This window comes from Hibiscus syriacus, unplaced genomic scaffold, assembly GCF_006381635.1.
Source record: "Hibiscus syriacus cultivar Baekdansim isolate YM2019G1 unplaced genomic scaffold, ASM638163v2 tig00110813_pilon, whole genome shotgun sequence".
Lineage (NCBI taxonomy): Eukaryota > Viridiplantae > Streptophyta > Magnoliopsida > Malvales > Malvaceae > Hibiscus > Hibiscus syriacus.
This window is the reverse complement of record NW_024062871.1, coordinates 676,975-679,169: the sequence shown is the minus strand read 5'-3', so window position 1 is coordinate 679,169 and position 2,195 is coordinate 676,975. Positions and strand designations below refer to the sequence as shown.

Here is a 2,195-nt window from a genome sequence, read left to right as displayed (position 1 = left end):
TATTCATTAAATATACATATGTTATCAGCGTATTCAATATTTATCGATAATTTTTTAGTTAAATATCAAATGTACATATTTATTTAAATTTTATATAAACTAGGGTTCAAACTCCATGCTTAAATTCAGTGGCACCATCGGACAATGATTGCGACGAGGACATGCTACTCGATTGTGAATCCCATGCCGATGAAGCAGTCCGCGACTAGGGTTCGAACATTTCATTTCAGTCATGGTGCCATCAATAGCTCCCACCAGATGTTTGTGACGAGGACATGTTACTCGATGAAGAATCCCATGCCGATGAAGCAGTCAAAATCCTCGACAGCAATTGCACGATTTCGTCCATGGCTGGTCGAGCATTCGGATCTTTCTTTAAGCAACTATTGATCAAATTGGCCACAAGTATGGCAAGTTCCAAGGGACAATTATCTAGCATACAGGGGTGAATCAAGTGCTTCAAACCCTCATGTCCATCTTGCTCTTGAACCACATTTCTTAACATCTCTGATAACTTCATATGGTCCTCACCATAGATTGCAGCAGCCTCTGTCCCACTTATTACTTCCAGCAAGAGAACCCCGAATGCATAAACATCAATCTTATTGGAGACCATACCATTTTCGACGTATTCCGGCGCCATGTAACCCTTTGTCCCAACAATGTGCTTTGTCAAGGCAAATTGACCCTCTTTCCCTTCAGTTGACCTTGCTAGAGCAAAGTTTTTAATCTTAGCCCTGAAATCACCATCAAGAAGAACATTACTGGTTTTTAAGTCCTTGTGGACATGAGGATGATTTGTTAAGCTATGGAGGTAGTTCAGTCCCGTGGCAATGTCTAATGCAATCTGAATTCTCTGTATCCAAGTTAAGTGTTTCCCGCTTTGGCTGTTGTTGTTGGAGATCCAGTCGCTCAATGCTCCATTTGCAGCATACTCGTAGACCAGATACCAATGCCCGTCATCAAAACAAACTCCCGAAAGGCGAATAAGATTCGAATGGTTCACCGTGTTCAACAGCTCTATCTCCTTCGACACGTCTCCATGAACTTTCTTAATAGCAGCAAAATCACCCTTGATTACACCACGGTAAACTGATGACCCTTTAATCTGATAGTCGGGGCTGAAGCTATCTGTTGCAACCTGAAGTTCTTCGAATTTATACACCTTGAGATTCAGAGATTTTGCTATATTCGACATATAATCCAAGAAGTCCCGAGATTCATCCACAATCAAGCCAGGTTTCTTCTTTCTATTACCGAAGAATATAACTATGCAAACAACAAATAGAAGAGCAGCTCCCCCAAGAACACCAACAAGTATATAAATCCATGTTTTGCTAGAGCCACCACTAGGGGGTGGAGTTGTAGGTGAGAAGGGCGGTGGCGGTGGTGGCGGCGGCGGCGGCGGCGGAGGCACTGTGATTTTAGATGGCGGGTCCCGGAGGGAAACCAAGAGTGAAGTGAAGAAAAAAATTACAGAATCACTAAGCTGATTAGCTTCAACAGTACTCTCAGTGTCAGCCCCAAAGATCTCACTGATACCCGCAACAGTATCACCTTGAGCAATTGGATAGCTCAACAGATAGTTAATTCCTACATCAGTTTGGTTCCTGGTGGGACAAGCACATCTAACAGGAATCGTGATCGTCGAACCGATTACCAATTTAGTAGGTTGTATTTCAGGCTGCTGGTTCTGAATAGCTTGACAAGTTGACAGGGCCTGGAAAGTGTTATTTGCAATAAAGAAATAGGTGTCTCCGCTCCGAATAGTATAAGTAGCGTTCCCCTGATAGTGGTCACCAGAGCACGAGCAGTTGATAGGAACCATAACCATCTGGTTTGTTTCGAACGTTGCCGTCCTCGGAACCTCGTTTATGTCGACAATCTGAGAAGGGTCCGAAGACAAGAGATTGGCAATCGATGTAACGTTGTTAAACGAAGGCTGGGATCTGAAAACGAGATAAGCTCGGCAACTGGTGTTTAAGCCATTGCAGGTGTATCCAAGGACTGAATTTGAAGTGTGTGGATTTGTACAGTCTGTTGTCCTTAGTCCAGCATAAGGCTGCTGAGCTTGTATCACGCTACAACAACATAAGAAGAGGGTAAACAGAGACACCAAAGAGAAAGAACCCATTGGCTGTACCATGATGTTTTTTTTATGGGTGAATGAATACATTGGCATTGCCAAATTATAT

General features: G+C 43.1%; 1 protein-coding gene across 1 annotated transcript; it reads right to left on the bottom strand.

Annotated features, from left to right (window-relative positions):
• Window positions 1-221: 221 nt before the first annotated feature.
• LOC120141762 (lysM domain receptor-like kinase 4) lies at window positions 222-2,195 on the bottom strand. The gene has a single exon (XM_039156557.1). The coding sequence runs from the start codon at window positions 2,180-2,182 to the stop codon at window positions 242-244; it is 1,941 nt and encodes a 646-aa protein (XP_039012488.1). The 5' UTR covers window positions 2,183-2,195; the 3' UTR covers window positions 222-241.